This window comes from Dasypus novemcinctus, chromosome 15, assembly GCF_030445035.2.
Source record: "Dasypus novemcinctus isolate mDasNov1 chromosome 15, mDasNov1.1.hap2, whole genome shotgun sequence".
Taxonomy (NCBI): domain Eukaryota; kingdom Metazoa; phylum Chordata; class Mammalia; order Cingulata; family Dasypodidae; genus Dasypus; species Dasypus novemcinctus.
The window spans coordinates 20,209,292-20,228,363 of NC_080687.1; the positions used below are offsets into that span (position 1 = coordinate 20,209,292).

A 19,072-nucleotide genomic window follows, 5' to 3' on the forward strand; every position below is an offset into this window, starting at 1 on the left:
TCCACACCAGTGGGAGCAAATTGCCAGGACCAGATCTGCAGCAGGTGCTTCCTCCCCACATCTACGCTCAGGTCCGCTGACGCTGACCCAGCCACAGTCCTCAGAGGCACAGAATGAATCTGACGCGCCTCCTGTGAGATTCAAAAACGACCAAACCAAAAAATAAATAAATTAAAAAACAAAACAAAAACACCCAAATCAACCTCCATCCATCTGGATATGGGGCACGGCTGCCTTCTAAGTTTGAAAACTCACGATCCTGACAAGGGACTTACACCAAATTAGGTTGAGTAGGCCATTAACTGGCATCTGCTTCCCCTTTCTGGATGAATGGAAGGCGGTTAAAATTCAAACTGTCTTCAGTCTTCTGTCATCATTAAGGCATATGGTGCCCAAGCCCACAGTGTTTTTCAAATAGACATCGTTTGAATCCAGGATGATTTTCTTTCCATTTGTAGCCATCTAGTCCAATTAGGAGCAGCTGAACTAGTTTCTAGAAGGCTTTCTGGCAATTACACACCAACCATGTGTTGAAAAGACAATACTAGTAAGCTGAATCAAACGTATGTGAGAAATACAGAATGCTGTCTTTTTTTATTACTACTATTCTTGGAAAGAAACTGTTGTTTTAACAAAACAAAGCCTTTAGCTTGAAGTAATGGTTAAGAGAGAAAGCTTTGGAATTAGGATGCCTGGGTTCACCCACCAGCTCTACCATTCTACCTACAAGCTGTAGGACCTTGGCCAAGTTAACTGCTATTTCAGCAAAGAAACCTGTCATTCATATATGTGCACACATGCACACACACAGGCACACATACATATACATACACAGCTGGGGTGGCTGAAAGACCTAAACAAGACAGGTAAAGATTTAAGCACTGTGACTAACACACAGTAAGAGTTCAATAAGCCTTAAATTTATAAAGGAGTGTTAGGACAGCTAAACTGAGTAACCCAGGGAGCCCTAAATAGAGAGGAGTAAACACGCATGTACTTCCTGATTTATTTCATTTATAGAGGCAACGCGAATTAAAGGATTTTCTCCTTTGTAGTACATCAGCCAACAAATGGTCTTGGTAAATTGTCTTTTACATCTTAAAATCTAATGCTGTAGTACTTTAAAAAGTCAACTATATCTGTTTGTTTGTTTTTTTACATTTCTTTTTTTTTAATTGATTTTGTAAAATATTACATTAAAAAAAAATATGAGGTCCTCTGGGCATCTCTGCACCCCATGGTCAACGGTCCACATCAAGTCCCACACTCTCCCCCACTCCATCCAGTGGGCCCTGGGAGGACTCACAACGTCCGGTGATTGCCCCTGAAGCACCATCCAGGGCAACCCCAAGTCCCAAAGGCGCCCCCACATCTCATCTCCTCCTGCCACTCCCCACACCCCTCAGCCACCATGTCCACTTTTCCCACTCCAAAGCCACCTTTTCTCTGTGGACCTTGGATTGGCTGTGTCCGTTGCACCTCCCTGTCAAGAGGAGGCTCAGATTCCACATGGATACTGGATGCAATCCCCCTGCTCTCAGTTGTAGGCACTCTAGGCTCCATGGTGTGGCGGCCGTCCTTCTTCAACTCCATCTTAGCTGAGTGAGGTGAGTCCAATAAATCAGATTGTAGGAGCTGGAGTCTGCCGAGGCTCAGGGCCCAGCCATCACACTGTCAGTCCAGAGATTCAAATTCCCTAAATATATCTTAAACCCCAACACCAACTGCAATTCCAGTAAAGTAGTATGAAAGTCTTATGAAAAGAGATCCCATCTGAGTCCAGTTTTATCACACAGAAATACCAGCTCCAAAGAAGGGCCATCTGACATGGCAGTGAACCCCATCTGCCATGACCATGGAACCCGTGGGTCTCATTAGGCCTCCAAGGAACCAGTACCTGGGGATTGTATCTACTTTATCTGTCTCTTAGACTCTGCTCAGTTGTGCATAAGGGCAATCCTTCTGACAGCCTCCAGACTCTTTTTTAGAGACTCGTAGCCATATAAACTCATTTCTCCTTTCCATTTCCCCCTTACATTAGGTCAAACAGCATTTTAAAGTCATGTTACTATACGTAGACAGGGATATTCTGCTGATCTGCATCGAACCTTCAATTCAAGGTCATTTTCCAGTTGCATCATCAGTTGGTAGTTGATAGTGATCCCTCGGTGCCAGGGAGGCTCATCCCTGGGTGTCATGTCCCACGCTGGGGGGAAGGCATTGCATTTACATGCTGAGTTTGGCTTCGAGACTGGCCACATTTGAGTAACATGAAGGCTGTCAGGAGGAAATTCCCAGGCACAGTGCTGCTCTAGGCCTTGTTCTTATTTCAGGCATATAGGCTCACAAGCATAGTCATTAGTATCAGGGGCTCACTGTTGGACCCTCATTCCTTCCTGGTCCTTGCCGCTGCACCTGGGGGACTGCCGCTGCTCCTCTAGGGACCACGACAGAGTACCCCCGGCCAGGCACCCAGTACCCCCCCAGCTGTAGTTTTTCATTGTTGCCACTATGAATATATCCAAACATTACCATGCACTCTGGACATATGCCCTGTATAGCTCCCTGTCAGCCATATATCACCTGTCAATAGTATCCTATACCAGTATTCCTCCGCTGCCATTGTTGAACCACTCTGTGATCCAGAACTTCCTGAAAATTGAAGCCCAATATAATGTCAGTATCCCTTACTAGCAAAATGGCATATAGCGATGGGTTTAAAGGTTAGATATAGAATACATGTTGACTTGGAAAAATTTCTACATCCTATCCTTTTCTTTCTTTCTTTTTTTTTTTTTCCTTAATTATTGAACTTCTCTTCACAAGAGCCCTAGACCACAGCAATTCATATATACAATATACAGCACTCTCATGCATCCACCACAAAACCTTTTCCCTTCCACAGTGATACTCTTACAACCTATTCACATCATATTTACTTAAAGTGATGTACAGAGTCTGAGACAATAGCTTTCAAACAAGGTGACATCTGTGCTTACATTGTGGTGCATACTTTAGGACACACAGTTTTCTAAATTTTTAGTTATCCTATGTTTTACATTATGGTTTACATTATCAGTCTGTCATCTCCTATATGTTATGGTGTAATATTACATGTTTTATATCCATCCTTGTGTACTCTTGCGAAACTCCTCTCTTATCCCACATTTACCTTGGTTCCACACATTTAACATCCATTTTCCCCTCCCCTTGGTGCCCACAGTGACAGCCAACCTCCGTTTCCCGAGGAGCCACGTCCAGAGATACTTGCAACAGTGTTCAGGGCCTAACTTGCTCAACTGCCCCAATGCCCTGGGAGCCACCCTTCTCTCGAGAGATACAGTTCCCTCTATTTGATGGCATTAGTCCTCCCCAGGATGTGGGTCCACCCCCACTCTCACTACTTGGGTCTCTACCCAATGGTACCACCCACTCTGGCAAAATGATATCTGTTGTTTAAGAATGAAAATTGCCCCATGCTTAAGTTATTCTTGCTGAAGGAAAAGGATCAACTGGATCCTGAGTTATTAATTTCTGGGTAGAAAAATCTTAAATAAGAAATACATTTTTAAAAACTTTATATTAGTACCAAGATTATATCAAGAAGGAATTATATTTCTGAAAATGTATATTAGATAAGAAATTAGGAACTCTTACATTTATAGAGTGCCTTTGTTAATATGATTTGTTCTTCATAATGATTTATTTCCACATGTACTAGTTCAATTGCCATATGACCATCAGATTCCTTGAAGCAAACCCAAGAGAGAAGCAAGCTGAGCAGATGACCCTGCTCCACAAGCTCACAAGAGGAAGATAAAGAAAACTCAGACTAATGAGCCAATTTAGCCTGGATTGTATCCCAGACAGAAACACCGTTAAATCTAAAATTAATTCTAGAAAGAAAGGACTATTACCCTCCGGCAACTGAAACAAGAAATTTAGGTTTCTGAGTGAATAAACACCCTTCAAATGTGATATAATTTGGGGTTGATACACTGCCAACCAATTGCCAGATTCAGCACGTATTTATTGCCTTTCTACTGGAGAACAACCGCCATAGTGCTGTCCTCAGTGAGCTACCCTGTTATCTATACATTTGTTAATTTCTGCAAATTAATCAGCATTCAGATGACCACTTCACTCACCGATGATTTTTTCAACACAAACCCCACCATAGGTGGGCGTCTCCTGGGGCGAGTCACAGTCCAGGCTCTTCTCCAACCTCCTCAGTCCCAGGCCGGGCTCTGGGAGTCAGAGAGTCTCTGCAACCAGGGGTCATTAGCGAAATCCCTAAGAGCATCTTAGGGTGACCAACTCATCCTGGTTTGCCCAGGCGCCGTGTCCCAGGAAACCCTCAGTGCCAGGCAAACGGTGCCTCCCTGGGCCTCAGTCTCTCCTATCAGTGCCCCTGTGATGCTTGCCCCTTGCCTTAAGGCCATCTAAGGACTGGCTTCCCTACAGCCCTTTCAAGGGGAGCAGCGCTGTCTCACTTCCCGTACAGATCAGGCTCGGGTAGTTTGTGTTATCTCCTGGCTCAGCTTTGCCTCCTCTGACCGTTTCTCCTTTCTGTCCTTCAAACGCCTCAGCTCCTTTGAAGGTCATTTGGTGAGATTTTCTCTCTGGCTTGCTCCCCACCTTCTTGATGCCGTCATCTATTTCTTGTTTCTAGCTCCTTACCTGTCCTTCCGTTCAGGCCCTCATGATGCCAGTGCCTGGATCACTGTCTACATCTGTCCCACTGCTCCTGCCATCATTTTTCACATCCTCAACCAAATAGGTATTGTATTCCATAATTCAGCATTACCTCCTTTACCCTGCTGCCTCAGTCGTACTTAACTGGCAAAGCTTCAAGTCTGAGTAGATGCAGCTCTCCGCCTACTCTAAGCTTGCTCCTGAATAGCTGGACCCTGAGAAAACACCAGCAACTCCGTGGACAGACCTCATTTTACAGTCATGCCAATAAATCACAAAGGACCTTCAACACTGCCCGCAGTTCTACTACTACTGCTTCTTTCCGACGTCTGCCTCCCCAGTCGGGAAACAACGTGCTCTTCTCTCCCCAGACCTCTCACACCCCCTTTCCGCACCTTCCCCGCATCAGCTGATGATTCTGCCTCATACTTCATGGAGAAAGTAGAATTCCATTAGACAGGAACTCCCTCATCTTTCCACCACCTCACTTCCAACCTCTTTTGTCCACCTTCCCTCCTGGTACTACAGTCCAAGCAGCCTCATGCTATCAGATGTTGACCCCCTCAGGGGCCCTGGATTCTATTCCTTCTTGCCTTTTCAAGGACCTCAGTTCTGCATCGATCCTCATTCTTACTACTGGCTCATTTTCAAGAGCAACTAGCCATGCTTTAGTACCTCTTAAAACAAACAAACACCACCACCACCAACAAACCCACATCTTTTCCCTGACCCCACATCTCCTCCAGCTACCACTCCACTTCCTGATTGCCCTTCTTGGCTAAACTTCTTGAGCATGTGTGTGACATACTTTTCTACTTTCTTGCCTCCCACCTCCCTTTATGCATCCTCCCTCCACTACCACCGCTCCTCTGAGATGCCAATGAAAAGGTCACTAATGACCTCCATATTGCCAAATCCAATGACGTTTCTCAGCGATCATCTTTCTTGACCTCCCAGCAGCTCGTACCACTCCTTTCCTTCCTAATACAATTCTATATCTATAATATCCTATTTTGATTCTCTGCAGAATGCTTAGGACTACCAGGCAGACTTTCTGTTTATTTCTGTTTCTGTCCATTAGAAGGTAAAATCTCCAAGAGTAGGACTGAGGCAGGTTAGTATAGGGAAAAGGGAAGATGAGTCACAGCTTGTACCCGGCAGAGAACATGGCCTTGAGACTCTACCTGGGAACCTCCTTTAAGGCTGCTACTAAAATCAAAGCCAGAAAGACCCTGTGAGACCCTGGCCATGAGGTCCCATTAGGAACTCTTACCAGGTCAAAGGGAAGCCCTGATTAATTCCAAACAAAAGGCCTTACCATTGGCCCCCTGAGAGCTAACAGTGGGGCAATCACTCAAACCAGCGAACAGCTGTGGCCCCTCCCCAGCATTAGGAAAGGGGAGGAGGAAAGATTCTAAAAAGGCCTAACCTGGGGCCGCACCTGCACGGCTCGATCTGTAGCACGTCCACAAGCTATGTTTCAGGTGGTGTACTTATCTCTTTTCTTGTTTCTTAATAAACTCTTTACGCCCTTGCCGACCCTATGGCATGCCCTTAAATTCTTTTATGCAACATAAGCCAAGAACCTAGAAGCCCAGAACGCTGAGCGTTCCGTTGACAGGCCCTTGTCTGTGTTGTTGACTCCTACATACCCAGAACCTAGAAATGGCTCTGGGACACCAGGGATACTTGATCAATATTTATTACCAGAAGATAACGTTCTTAATAAGCTGACAATCTTCACCCAATGTGATATCAGCAACATGCTCATCTAAACTTTTGCAAAAACTTCTGGGACAGCCATGACCTCTTTGAACCCCTTCAGCAAGGCTGAGAATCTCAGTTTTGCTATATAAAAAATGTAAAATAATTACAAAAAAGGTGAGTTGGATTGGAAACAGAAATGAGATATAAAGCTGATGGCAGAGCAGAAAGAGAGGTTTTTGGAACAAAACATTTGGGGAAGTTGAGGAAACCAGAGGAAAATAAATGGTCCACACCATTTTTCTGGAGGTTAAAAAAAAAACACCACACCGCAGGGTCTGTGAAGACCTGCCTTGTGACCCGGCTGCCAAGCACTATATGGTCCTGCTGGGGAGGTGGGGAGCTAAGGTCAAACAAGGTCATTTACGTTTTTTCCATCTCAAAACATTCAAGACATTCTGGGGCCACAGCAAACCTGAAAAGTGGGAGGAAATGACTGGGTCATAAACTCAGAAAGGCACTGACCACTCAAAAGGATGACCAGACCTACCAAATGGCCCCTAAGATGCCCATTATCTGCAACAAAGCAACACAAAATTTCAAATACCTCACTAGAACTGTGGGGGAGGGATGTCGGAATTGTTTTATGAATAGGGGATGAGAAATGGAAATAGCATGTAGGGTAGCCATTATTACTAAATTACAATACACAAAATGCCAAGGGCTTGGGTAGTCTCTATATTTAGAGCACAGTCTTTATTTTAGTTAAATAAGGTCTTTCTCTGGTAACTGTTCCCAAGTCATTTTCTCTCTAGGTCTTAAGTTCCTCAGTCATAAATTCTCCCACCCTCTTTTTAGTTTTTGTGTTTAGAAAGGACTAATCCTCATTTTCCCATGAGTCTTCTGTTTTAGGCTGTAATCAGATGAGAAAAGAGATCCCATATGCTTAACTTGTTTTATACAGAACCCAACAGATAACTGCTTAATATTGACACAAGGTGATGATGGCAAATGAAGTAGGTAATTATGTCACCACATTATTTTGTACACTAGTCTACCTAATTATGGTGAAGTTTGAAAGCAACAAGTATAATGGGAAGGTGACTTAATTAAGACAGAAAACATAACCCTACAAGTCTTTCATATCTACAAAAGCCAAAAAGAATGAATTTCTCTTGATGGAAGACTGATCATAATCAGAAAACAGGCCCAATGCAGCTGTTTAACACCTACAGCAAATTGCAAATGATAAGCCATGGAAATTCTGATGCTGGCTAGGAATAGGTTTCAGGGATTACTTCTAAGGTAAAACAAGTATTAATGGGGTGAAATTGGGTGGGGAGGAGAAAAGAAGTGAGGATCTGAAGCCTATTGGAAGGAATCCTGTCTAAGTCAAAGGACTTAACCATCTGCATTTGCTTAGCCTGACAAAGGAGACACTTCAAGAGCTGCACAAAGAATCCTCCTTCAGCAGTGTGGGGGTGGGAAGGCAATAGAGGATGGTGGGGGGTGCAAATCAGGGCGAAGGAAATGCAAAAAAGAACCAAAAGTAAGTTTAAAACTTTGGAAAGTGCATCAAGTTTTAGTTCAGTTGGCAAAGCAGTTGAATTTAGAGATGTTGGCAGGCATCCGGGGTAATAGTAACAAATTAAGAATAGCTCATCTATTGAGAGCATATGGGATACTTTATACATAAAAGGACTTTGCAATTTTGGTTTTATTATTCTTCATTGGAATTCAAGCCTTTATATGCAATCCTATTTCTTAACACAGAGGAGCTTCTCACATGTGGTTTTTACTCAACATATTCTTGTGACAGTAGAGTCCCTCAATTAGGGCAATATAGCTTGAAACCAAAGTCCCATAATATTAACCACAACTTTCAAAGTTGTGATTTGTGTTTTCCCATAATAGTCAAGGTCAATTTCTTTCTCAAAAAATCATATGCATCGTCAGACAGGAGAATAATTTCAGTGGAACTTCAGTGAATTGAGGAATCTTCTACTTCCACCTAACTAATTAGAAAGGGGATAACAATGATACCACAGCTCAAGAATTTTCTGGAACCATTTTCTGGGTTTTACTTTAAGATACCTTTCTTAAGACATATTTGGCAACAGTGGTTTATTACTTAAGAAAAGAAAAGTCATTTGCAGTTCAGCTTGCTGATTTAGGTGAATAATACTGTCTACGGTCAGCAAATAAAATATGACTGAAAATAAAGTCATTACTTCTGTGGCAGTTTGATATTATTTATGAATTCCAAAAAGAGATATAGATTATGTTTGGGAACTGGTCTGTTCCTCTGGGCATGATACACTTTTGATTGATTTAAATTCAAAGGCTTTACGTTTACTTGAGTAAATCAAGATTAGGGCTTGTCATTAGGGCCACTCAGAGTTGAGTCCCTGCCCCCTTGAACACATGCTCAATCTAGGAGACAGAAGCAGAGAAGTAGATACACAGAGGAGGAGAGACAGCTCCTTAGACAAGACAGAGGCCCCAGGAAGAGAGAGGAGCCATTCGCCTGGTAATTTAGTTGACCTTGCGAAGCCGATCAGAGAAACTGAGCCCAGAAGGAAACGAGCCCCAGAAGAGAGCTGAGCCCTATGCCAACCTCCAGCTGAGGTCAGAAGAAGCTGGACGACACAGCCTTAAGGGGGAAGAGGAAGGCTGGACCCTTGCAGCCATCACCCGCCAACTCGCTTCAACACATGGCAACAGACTTTGGGTGAGAAAATACCTCTTACGGTACCCTGAGTTGGATTCTTTAGGACCTTGTGATTGTAAAATTTTACCCCAAATAAATACCCTTTATAAAAACCAACAGATTTCTGGTACTTTGCATCAGCACCCCTTTGGCTGACTAATATGGCTTGTATCACCCAAAAAGGGATTTTTACGTGTTTTAAGGAATGGCAGCATCAGTAAGTTAAGTGTGTGGCTTTCTGGGGTGGCAATTTTGAGGAAAAAAATTAATTTGCATGAATAAGCACGTGTAAACAAATTAGACTCATTCCTTCACAGTCTCAACACAGCCTTGTTATATGCAGCGGCCCTTCAGGTCAAAGCAAAGAAAGATCAAGACAGCAACCTGACTCTAAGTGCGCAAAGATGTTCAATAACTTTGCTTCAGTCCTTCCCACAACAGGACAATTCTTATGACCTTCAACTTGTGCTCTACAGCAGAAGAAACAAAACAAAATGAAACAAAAATCCTCACGAAGTATAGAATCCTAAAGAATTAAATTCAAAAAATTTTGGCAGACAGCAATTTTTAGTTTGTTTTTATATTCTATTAGTTTTAGGGGGAAAAAACCCACCCAGAGATAAATAGATTGGAAATTTGATGAGACAGCACACGAGGATTAAATGAGAAGCACTTGAATAAATATAAAATCTATACCCAACAGCTCTCCACATGACTGTCAAACTGAAAAGTACCTAATTATGAGGTACAAAAGAAGCACAAGTACTTTTGTTCAGCACACTCAAATAAGCAGGATAAACCAGTTCAACCAATGAGGATAAGGGACAGCATAGAGATCAAGGCAAACAAATTAACAAATTTCTGTTGGGTAAGAAAAAGACCCTGTGGGTAGAAATTCTTAACATTAAATTTCAAAAGGTAACTTGTTACCAACTACCTAATAAAGGCAAGTGGTTTAGGCTACAAATGGTTCGTGAGTTTTGGCAGCTACACAATCGGCCACCTGATTACAATGGCAGACCTCAGCTGGGCAGAGATGGCCATTTTATTTCTGTCTAAACCAGTGTATCCTAACCAGGAGAGGTTTTGCCTCCGCCTGCACCCAAAAGGATGCTTGGCAATGTCTGGACACATTTTTGACGGTCACAATTCGAGCACGGGTACTTCTGGCCTCAGAGGCCAGTGAAGCTGGTCAACATCCTCCAATGCACAGAGCAGCCCCCACCAAAAGTGGACGGCCCCAAAGGCCAACAGTGCCGAGGCCGAGGGCCCTGGTGTAGACTTTTTCAGCTTACAAACGTCTTTGCATGCATTTTGTTATTTCACCTGCTTTTTTGGGGGCACAACTCAGTGAGGTAAGCAGCAGGTCCCAGAGCCTCATTCTAAAGGTAAATCAAATGTGGCCTGTTCAAGGTCACTGCAGAGCTCAACCAACGTTTTGATCTTTGGACAAGCCGTCCGTGATGACAGGTTTTCTCACTGGGGTGTGATGGGGAGTAGAGTTTTGGGTAATAAGATGAACTGTCATAAGTCCTTTATGAAACAGGAATGGCACACACATATACAAGCAAACATAAAAAGGGTAAAGTTAAAAATAAATGCTTCTGGGAAGCAGGTGTGGCTCAAGCGATTGGGCTCCCATCTACCATATAGGAGGCCCCAGGTTCAATTCCTGGGACCTCCTGGTGAAGGCGAGCTGGCCCGCGCCATGGAGAACTGATGGACCATGGCGTGGAGAGCTGGTGCAGCAAGATGACACAACAAAGGGAGACACAGAGGAGAGGCACTGAGAGACACAACAAAACAGGGAGCTGAGGTGGCTTAAGCGACTGAGTGCCTCTCTCCCACGTTAGAGGTCCCAGGATCAGTTCCTGGTGCCTCCTAAAGAAAAGACAAGAAGAGAAGACAAGCAGACACAGAAGAATGCATGGCGAAATGGATAGAGCAGACAGCAAGAGTAGGCGGCAAGGGGGAGGAATACATAAAAAATAAAATAAATCTTTAAAAAAGTACAGCAGATTAAAAAATAATAATAAATGCATACTAGATCAGTTTGAGAATCCATGAGGCACAGCCAAGGAAAGGAACTGAATTCATTTCATTGGGTAAAGAGAGTTTCTAGCACAGGAAATCTCTCTGCTGGAACCACATGGAGAAGAGACCATGGCACTGTTCCCTGTAAATCTCAATCCGATTAATTACTTCTTTCTCAGCACTCTGCTTCCACTGGTTTGATGTTGAATCTGTCTTCCCCACACTCTATTCCAGCCTGGTTATAAATTCCAGGACAGGGACCGGGTATGCCCTCCAAGAATCTAGCATTGCATCCTATTTTAATACATACTAAATAAACATCTGCTGAATTGAACATTAACTGAAAGAAGGAAAAAAGCTAAAGATGACTTACCACTTCATAAAAGGAAACTGTGATAAAAGCAGACACTGGTTTAAAATATTAATATCAATGCAAACAGACAAAGGAAAACCAATGATAGCACACCTTGGATCTTTCTTTCTCTGAGCACACTCAAACTCCAACCAGTGCTCCAAATCCAGCCCAGACTAGATCTCTTCCATGGAGCCTGCTCTTGGCACCCCAGCAAGTCCTTTCCTGTAGGAACCTCTGTAGAGTTTCCAACTGGTATCACAGGGAACCTCAGTTTCTAAGTTACTTAGAACTTAGCAACTGAGTAATTCTCTCAGGGTTCATGTCCACAGTCTCACCCCAGATAGACTGGAGCCCACCTGCAGGAAGTTCTAAGTCTTCTACTTCTGCTGTAAAGCCCTGCTGTGCCCACCATCCATTCAAGACGTCTGAAGCAACAGTGAGGTGACTGAGAGAAAGCTTATGGCACATAAGGAGAAAATCTAATGAAAAACTCGGTCATTCTAATTTCCCCAGATTTGATCTTGATGATTATGATGATAGAACGACAATGACAAGGATGATGATGCTCAAAGGCTAACATTTACTGAGCACTTCTCAGACCTCAAGACATTTAGACCTTCCTAACTTATGGGGCTCTTGCTACTATCATTACCGCATTTTACAGATGAGGAAACTGAGGTATCAAGAGGTTATATAACTTACCCAAGTTTACAAAGCTATGAAGCGGTAGCTCTCTACTATCTCTCTAATAAAAATGATATCTCATATTTAATGAGACTTTTGTCTAAGACACTGTAATACGTGTACTCTATATGATTTAACATTTTTTAAACTTCCTGGAAACCTTAATACGCCCCCCCCCCCCCCACCACTTTATAGAAAAGAAAACTGAAAGTCAGTGAGGCTAAGCATCTTGGTTAAGATAACACGAGCAATAAGAGGTAGAGTTGACATCTGAGCCCAGAACCTCTGCTGGGGGCCCCTGCTCTGAACTGCCACACTACAGAGCCACTTCTATCTGAACTCTGAATATGATGCAGCTTCACCCATTCCTCAGCCTTGGGAATGATAAAAATGGCCAGTGGGAGAGATCAGACTCTGTCCAGAAAGACAAAAATATTCAAGAATTCATGTGACAGATATTTACTTTAAATGTTCCTGATTTTATACACCATTACTTGTTCCCCAAATCTTTGTCAACTAGAGGGAAACAGTAGGCTAGCAAGTACTTTAGCTTGCAAGATTAAGCAAGGTGGACTTAGGGCAAATCCGATAGAATGAATAGAGGGCTTGAATTATAATGTATGAACTATTCTAAGAATGGCATGGGCTGAACAAGTACAAAACTGTTAATAAATTATATATGGAAAGAAATGGATTTTCACAATTTATTCCTAATCTTAGGTGGCAATATGCATGATTTAAGAATTCTCAATTTGTAAGGCTTGTTTTTCCTTTGTTACCTTTTTAAAATTGCCTAATTCTGCTCTAAGACTTGGGATAAAGTTTCAGGGATATTGGAGTGGTCCTTGGATGCACTTATAAAATAGAGGAAGATATGGCCATTAAATATCTTCGCAAGCACAGCTGCTTGGTTGTAGAGATCCTCCACCTCCAGGGAAAGCAAGTGGGCTTGCTGCTGACTATGAATCACCAGACCACACCAGTACAGTTGAGTGTACACAAGAAGAGCTAAGCAATGCAGGCATATGGAGCTTAAGAAATAAATTTCATCTTGAAAAGAAAAAAATTGACACCATTCCTTCCCAACTACTTACATTTCTTTGCTATGGCATTTTGGATAAACTATTCTCTGCACCAATAGACCAAGGAACTAAGCAAACATTATTAAAATGGGCCTGAGTCTACAAAATTGTGGGTTTCAGCTCCTATGAAGGCAAACACATCACCAAACCACAGGATCTGCAAGTGGTAAGTGAAGGGAGGGACAGGCAGAAGGGAGAATCTGCACTTCATCCAAGTGGAGTGAGACGACACTAATGCCAGTGGGAATGATCAGGTCAGGGCCAGGAAGGGGAACACCAAACCCCAAGGTGAGATGTCAAAGCAAGAAAAACCTAGAAACATATGGGCATTGTAGTTGGTTGAATGGTGGCCCCCAAAATATATGTTCGCGCCCAAATCTCTGGATCTTGTAAATGTGGCCATATATGGGAAAAGGGTCTTGGCAGATATAATTAAGTTAAGGCGCTTGGGAAGAGAGCATCCTGGACTATCTGGTGGGCCCTAAATCCAATGACAAGTGTCCTTATAAGAGAAAGGCAGAGGGAGATTTGAGACAGACAGAAGAGGAGAAAGACACAGACCCACAGAGAGACGGTGATGTGCAGGTGAAGATGGAAACAGACATGGGAATGATGTGATGTGGCCACAAGCCAAGGAAGCCAAGGAATGCCTGGAGCCACCAAAAGCTAGCAGAGGTAAGGAAGGTGTTTTAGATACCATAAATGGGTTGGCTTTTACAATGGGAACCTATCAGCTCACAAGCCTATATTTCAAAGGCAGAGAAAAATGTGCAAATCAAGGCATCACTAGGTGATGCTTTCTTCCCAAAAACCAGCTGCTGGCAATCCTAGACTCCTCCGTGACATGCGGAGGCACATGGCATTGTCTGCTGGTCTCTCCCTTCTCTTCTGGCTTTCATAGCTTTCTCTCTCTCTGTTTGCATTTCATTCTCTTATAAAGGATTCCAGTAAGAGGATTAAGACCCACCCTGGGGCCATGCCTTACTGAAATAACCTAATCAAATGCCCTTAACTGAAGTAACCTATTCAAAAGGTCCTACTTACAATAGGCTTACACCCATAGGAATGGATTTGCTTTAAGAACATGATTTTCAGGTGTCCAAATAGCTTCAAACCATTCATTACATTCCACCCTCGGACCCCAAAAAGACGTGTTCTTTCCATATGCAAAATACATTCATTCTATCACAATATCCCAAAATCAGAAATCCTTTTGGTAACAATATTAAGTACAAAGTCTCATTGAAATTGGTTATAGGTGTGATCAGTCCTGAGGCAAAATTCCCCTCCAGCTGTGGACCTGTGAAATTCAGAAAACAAGTTATCCAATTCCAATATACAAAGGAGAGGCAATCATAGGATACACACTCCCATTTCCACAGGGAGAAATTGGAAGGAAAACAGGGGTCACAGTTTCCAAACAGTTCCGAAAACTCACAGGGCATCCTCCTTAGGTTTCAAGGTCTGAAAATCACCTGTGGAACGATGTCTTGTCTGGGCGGGATGGAGCGGCAGCCCACCCTTTCCAAATATTTGCGCTACAGCAAAGCTCTTGGCCCCACCCTCCTCAAGCATCGGGGTGGCGGCCAGCCAGCCGAGAGCCCCTGAAAGCAGCACAGTCCTGCTGACACCATAGTTTTGGACTTCCAGCTTCCAGAACTGTGAGAGAATGAACAGCTATTGTTTTATGCCACCCTGTCACTGGTAATTTCTTAGGAAACTAATTCAGGCACAAAGGGGAACTGACCAAAATCTGAAGTGCCAGAGCAATGCAGGTCAACAATGTTACCAGCAGGACAGCTGGACAAAGTGGGGAAAGGGAGGCACATAATGAACTAAGAAAATTAAGTCCATCGATGGATTCATTTAAAATCCATGCAAAATCTGAAGAAACAACCTACACTAAATCATCTTAGAGATGTTAATCTAATACTAATGACCACAATTGCAGAGAGCAGCATGGTTTGCCAAAGCACCTGCCTTTGGGTAGGAACCCAGTTTCCACCTCGGGATAAGATACATTCCGCAGGTGTTCAGTCCTGCTCTAGGAGCTAGGGGTGCAGCAGTGAACAAAGACCCAGCCCCCCCGCACTCTAGTGGAAGAGACAGAAGTTAAAGAAAACAGGTAAACTGTGTGGTATATGAGAAAGGGATAAAGTGGCTGGAAGCACGAAGCAGAGGAGGCGAGCAGGGTGAGCTGTAGGCTCTGCTCCACACAGTGTGGTGAGGAAAGGCCTCATCAGTGAGCAGGTGCATTTGAGCAAAGCTCTGAAGAGACATGAGAACTAACCATGAGGATGTGTGGAGGAAAAGCATTCTGGGCAGAGGAACGGCCAGTGCAAAGGCCTCGAGGCTGGCGCGTGTCTGAGCGCAGGAGGAAGCACGTGGAGGCCAGCGTGTCTGAGGAGCGTACACACCAGAGCGCTGAGGGAGGCTGGAGGCAGAGGTGCAGGACCTTCTGGGAATGTAAGGACTGAAGGGGGATGGAGCCAGTGGAAGTGCTGGCTTGACTTAGCAGGATCATGCATCTCCATGAGATGAGCCTTCTGCCAGGGCAGAGCAGGAAACCAGGGAGCGACGACTGTGACAGTCCAGGCTCAAGGTGATGGTGGTTTGGACCAGGTGGCAGCAGTGGCCATGGTGATAACCAGTCAGACTCTCCTTGTCTCCTTTTTTTTAGGAGTTACTAGGACCTTGTACCGGGACCTTGTACATGCTAAGCAGACACTCAACCACTGAGCCAGACCTGCTCCCCTCTACTTGCCTTTTGAAGGTAGGAACACACAGGATTTCCAGATGAAGTGGATGTAGGGTGTGAAAGAGAGAGGGCAGCTTTGTCTGAGTGACTTGGAAGGTCATTTTCCATGAACTGTGATGAAAACTGAGGATGGCCCAGGTTCGGGGACAGGAAAGCAAGAGAATTTTAGACATTGAAGATTAAAATACTGGGTTAGTTTTGTAGCGCTAACAAATCACACTGGGTGGCTGAAAACAATACCCATTTACTGGCTTGGCTCAGCTCTGTAGATTAGAAGTCTGGGCACAGCTTAGTGGGGTTCTCTGCTCAAGGTCTCACATGGCCAAAACCAAGGTGTCGGCAGGGACTGCGGCCTCACCAAGGCTGGGGTCCTCCTCCAAGATTATTCAGGTTGTTGACAGAATTCGGTTCCTGGCAGGTCCAAGACTGAAGACTCCACTTTCCTGCTGGCTGTTTCCTCGGGGCTGTTGTCAGCTCTCAGAGGCCACCCTCTTTCCTTGCCACATGGGTCCCTCCATCTTCACTGCCAGCAATGGGGAATCCCCATCCCACTGAATTCCCCTTGAACATGGACTTGCTCATGCCAGGAGGAGTCCCTTCCCTTCTAAGGGCTCATACGTTTAGGTCAGGCCCACTGAAGAAAATCTCCCTTTCATACAGTCAACTGATTTGGGGTTATAATCACATCTGCAAAATCCCCTCACAGCAGCACCTAGCTTAGTGTTTGTCTGAGTAACTGAGAAAAGGTATGTGTGTAGGGGGGGGTGGGGGGGGATCTCAAGGTCATTCTAGAATTCTGCTGCTGCAGAGATCTATGAGAGGTGGTGAAGAGGCAAGGCATGTGTGATTCTGGCAATCGAGCAAGGCCAAGTCGAGGAGCAGGAGTTGGGGGAATTATCAGTGAATTAAAGCCAGGAGCCTTTTGGGAGTCACTGAAGGGGAGTGAAGAGGTTGGCAAGATGAGAAGAAACCACCAAAGGGGACTACACGCAGTTTTTAAACTTCTCATTGACGTTGGTCCATGACCCATGTTGATGCTGAATCACCTGAACTGTTGGGACATTTTCATTTTTCCAACAGTGCACTGTTTTCCCATTCTTTCCTCCATTAAATCAGTGCCTATAAGGAATGCCTCAGGGAAGCAGACTTGGCCTAATGGATAGGGCGTCTGCCTACCATGTGGGAGGTCCCCGGTTCAAACCCTGGGCCTCCTTGACCCATGTGGAGCTGGCCCATGCGCAGTGCTGATGTGCACAAGGAGTGCCCTGCCACGCAGGGGTGTCCCCCGCGTAGGGGAGCCCCACGCGCAAGGAGTGCGCCCCATAAGGAGAGCTGCCTGGCGCGAAAGAAAGTGCAGCCTGCCCAGGAATGGCGCCACACATACAGAGAGCTGACACAACAAGATGAGGAAACAAAAAGAAACACAGGTTCCCAGTGCCTCTGATAAGGATAGAAGCAGTCACAGAAGAACACACAGCGAGTGGACAGAGAGAGCAGACAACCGGGGGGGAGAATAAAAAGAATAAAAATTAAAATATTAAAAAAAAAAAAAGGAATGCCTCACAGTTATCATTATACTAGGAAAAGTTATGAAGCTGCTCTCATCTGTTGACAAGGGTCCTCAGAGGCTCTACTTTTCCTGCTTAAAATTGTGTGGCTGCTCTCTCCAATTTCTATTTAGTCACGTCAAACTGTCCACTAAAGCTTGCTTCCCCTAGGCCCGGATCACATTCATCTGTGGAGGGGAGGGCCCCAGCGGGGTCTGCTGTGAGCCACAGTCCAGGACCGAGGAGCGGCTCTGGGAACCTGCAGGAGAAGGTTGGGAAGGCAGGCAGGGAAGGAGCCCGGGGCTGCCGCGCCCCTGTGGGGGGGGTCAGGCTGGGTGCCTTGGCTCGCAGGTGCAAGGGGGAGGCACGCCCTTCCGCCCGCCAGGAGGAAAGGGCCCAGGCTGCGAGAAGGGGACAAGGGGGAAGGCAGAAGGCCGAAGAGCTGAAAACAACACCCCCTACCCCCACCTCAGTACCAGATCCTCGCTAATTGACAGGATAAGGAATGAATACACACACGCGCATACACACACATATATTTTCCTGAATTAGCCTTGGCAGATAGATTTGTCCAGAAGTAAAAAAAAAAAAAAAAAGACACAAAACACCGCCCTGAGGCTGGTGTCATTGCGGGTACATGACGGGCCTTAAAGCCTCGACACTTGAGCATCGTCCCAGGGGCTGGGCAAGCAGGGATCACAGTGCAACCTGTTCAACGGGGCAGCCCTGGTCTCCGCAGGGCTCGGGACCTCCTGAGCAGAGGGAGAACCTAAGAGGAGGGGCAGAACCTGGCGAGGGGCTGAGCGCGCCCCAGCAGCAGCAACCACGCACAGCAAGCTCTGGCCCAGAGAACGGCGCCAAGCCAGCTGAACCGAGCCCACCGCAGGCAGTGCCCTCTCCTCGCGCAGCTCTCCCGGGACCCCGGAACACTCTCCCAAAGGCAGTTCCTAGTGAGGACAGCCCCCCCTATAGCACCTGGGCACATCCAGAACTGCAGCTGACTCTCCCGTGGTCATCCAGTTCTACCTACTTTTACCTATAACGAGAAGATCTAGATTTCAAGAGAGCAGGTGCCAGGAACCGCTCCAGGCTGTGTCTTTGCCTTGCCGGTTCATCCTGCTGGCCACCAACCCCTAGGCAGAACTCTTCTCTTGCACTCTTGCCAACTAAACACCGGATGGTTAAAGTCATTTGCTCAGCCTCATTATAGTTAAATCCAAAGTAGGCTAAATGTCCCAGCACGTGTATTTTTCCAAGTTCAAACCATGTGAGATGAACCGATTAGGAGCTAAGGCCACACAAGGACTGGTCAGAGTAAACTAGAATTGCGGAGAACCCTGACAAAGCTGGAGCCGCGTGCATGCTGTTTGCCTCCCTCCACCCTGTCTCATGCTCGCTGGCTCCCAGAACTCACCAGACAGGTAAGCAAACCGCTTCTTCAGCTGGTCTTTAATGTCAGCAGCACAGAGCGGAACGATGTCCTGGTGCATGATTTCATCTGTG

The 19,072-nt window shown here is 45.1% G+C and overlaps 1 protein-coding gene across 28 annotated transcripts in view; it reads right to left on the reverse strand.

Moving 5' to 3' along the window:
- The window catches only part of MCF2L (MCF.2 cell line derived transforming sequence like), a 370,234-nt gene that overhangs the window by 115,494 nt on the left and 235,668 nt on the right, over window positions 1-19,072 (reverse strand). For all 28 annotated transcript variants that reach the window (XM_058276391.2, XM_058276395.2, XM_058276390.2 and 25 more), the window contains one exon: window positions 18,984-19,067. In XM_058276391.2, coding sequence (XP_058132374.1) covers window positions 18,984-19,067 — 84 coding nt within the window. The remainder of the gene's footprint in view (window positions 1-18,983; window positions 19,068-19,072) is intronic.